At 41.2% G+C, this 1843-nt stretch overlaps 1 protein-coding gene across 1 annotated transcript; it reads left to right on the top strand.

Moving 5' to 3' along the window:
* The first annotated feature begins 276 nt into the window (after window positions 1–276).
* Window positions 277–1500, top strand: LOC129243554 (odorant receptor 59a-like). Its single transcript, XM_054880648.1, has 2 exons — window positions 277–1010; window positions 1086–1500. Exons 1-2 carry the CDS (start codon window positions 277–279, stop codon window positions 1498–1500), a joined length of 1149 nt encoding a protein of 382 aa, XP_054736623.1.
* The last annotated feature ends 343 nt before the right edge of the window (window positions 1501–1843 follow it).

Here is a 1843-nt window from a genome sequence, read left to right as displayed (position 1 = left end):
CCACTGTACATTTGCTTGGTATTTAATCCAATTTAAATTGAAATAAATTTCCCATAATAATAAAATTAGTGGCTTTTGTAAATATTTAATAATGTAAGTGTTGCACCACCTCGCACACACTCACACGTGCATAGTTACACGTCCAAATAAATAAGCTTTTATTTAATTCCATTAACTTATTACCACAATTCCGGCTCGACTGATGTGACCAGTTAGCCGCATCGGTTTTTTTTTTGCACATAATATAGAAAAGCGTTTAATACAAAATTTTTTCGAATGAGTCAGTCACCTGTAAACAGTCGTCGTCAGTTCTTCCGCGCACATTGGCGGCTATGGCTGCTGCTAGGGTGTGTTCGCACACCCGTACGCTACCCGCTGCTCTATCGCCTATACAGTACCGGCATTAATACACTCATCATTGTGGTCTATCCAGGCACCATACTTCTTGCCCTCTGCAATAGCACCAACTCAAAGGATTTACTGCAAGCGCTGCCAATTTGCGCCGGAGCATTCGCTTGCAGTGCCAAATACGTAAGCTACCAGCGAAGCCTGCGGTCAGTACGGCAAGTAGAACAACTTTTTAATGTTTTGGATGAACGTATTCAGCTAGCAGAGGATCGCAATTATTTTGCGGCTATAACGCGAAACACTAATGTGTTATTGAACGTATTCCGCAGCGTGTGCGTGTTTTTCTTCATAGTTACAATTATTTCATTCATATCGTCGATTGGCGAACGTGGCCTAGCCTTTGCTGTTGCATTGCCATTTGATTGGCGCGCATCGACGCTGCGTTATGTTGGTGTAGTTACTTTGGAATTGTTGTTGCTAACTTGTGACCTATTGCAGAGTATGGCGAATGACTCTTTCCCGGCGATTGCTTTGTGTGTACTATCGAGCCATACGCGTTTGCTGGGCGTGCGTTTAGCTAGAATTGGCCACAAGAGTAAAGATGAGTGGGCGAATGTCTTGGAATTGCAGCGCTGCATTGGTGATCATCAGCATTTGCATAGGTGCGTAAGCTATTGTGAGGGAAGTACATAATTTGCTAGACCTATAAAATTTTTTCACTTCTTTCTATCGCTCAGATTGCATGCAACGCTACAAGAAATCATATCCGTGCCGGTATTTGTGCAATATGCAGTGACCGCCTTCCAAGACTGCTTCACTGTGATATCTCTTGTATTCTACGCGCGCAATGCCTCAGATAGGCTTTTGTATTGCATGTACTTGTTGGCTTTGCAGTTGCAGATTTTTCCCACCTGCTACTATGGCACGGTTTGCGCCAATTCGATGGACGACTTGCGTCAGCACGCCTATGCCAGCAATTGGGTCGAACAGAGTCGGTTATATCGACGTTTGATGTGCATTTTCGCTGCGCGTAGCATGAAAATTACGATGGCTTACGCAGCTGGTATCATTCCAAAACATTTGGGCGCATTTCTGGCAACTTTAAAGGCTGCGTATTCGTTTTATACATTTGTGGAGGGTGTAAGGAAGTGACGAAATTTTCCAACAAAAAAATAATTAAAAATAAAACGCATGGAGGGTGGGACACCAATCGGCAAATTTTTTAATTTGATGATTTGATGTTGTTCCACACATGGATGGAATATATAAAAGGCGATTTTTTAAGAGCTATAGGAAAATTAAAAAAAAAAACACGAAAAATTCAGAAAAATGCGTGAAATTTGTATTTAAATCGATAGTACAGTCCATATAATTTAATGTTTGAAGATTATTTCCAATAATGCGTAGAAATGGATGGCTATAAAGCAGAACATATACAGGCGACTACAGTCTGCATCAACACTTTGACTGGCCCAATAAATATATAATATAAGCT

The sequence above is a fragment of the Anastrepha obliqua genome, chromosome 4 (genome assembly GCF_027943255.1).
Source record: "Anastrepha obliqua isolate idAnaObli1 chromosome 4, idAnaObli1_1.0, whole genome shotgun sequence".
NCBI lineage: Eukaryota > Metazoa > Arthropoda > Insecta > Diptera > Tephritidae > Anastrepha > Anastrepha obliqua.
This window is presented reverse-complemented; position numbering and strand designations above follow the sequence as displayed.

Coding starts and splice junctions, on each gene's coding strand:
- LOC129243554 (XM_054880648.1), top strand. CDS start 277: ATGAGTCAGTCACCTGTAAACAGTCGTCGTCAGTTCTTCCGCGCACAT. Junction 1,011..1,085: donor GATCATCAGCATTTGCATAG/GTGCGTAAGCTA, acceptor TCTATCGCTCAG/ATTGCATGCAACGCTACAAG.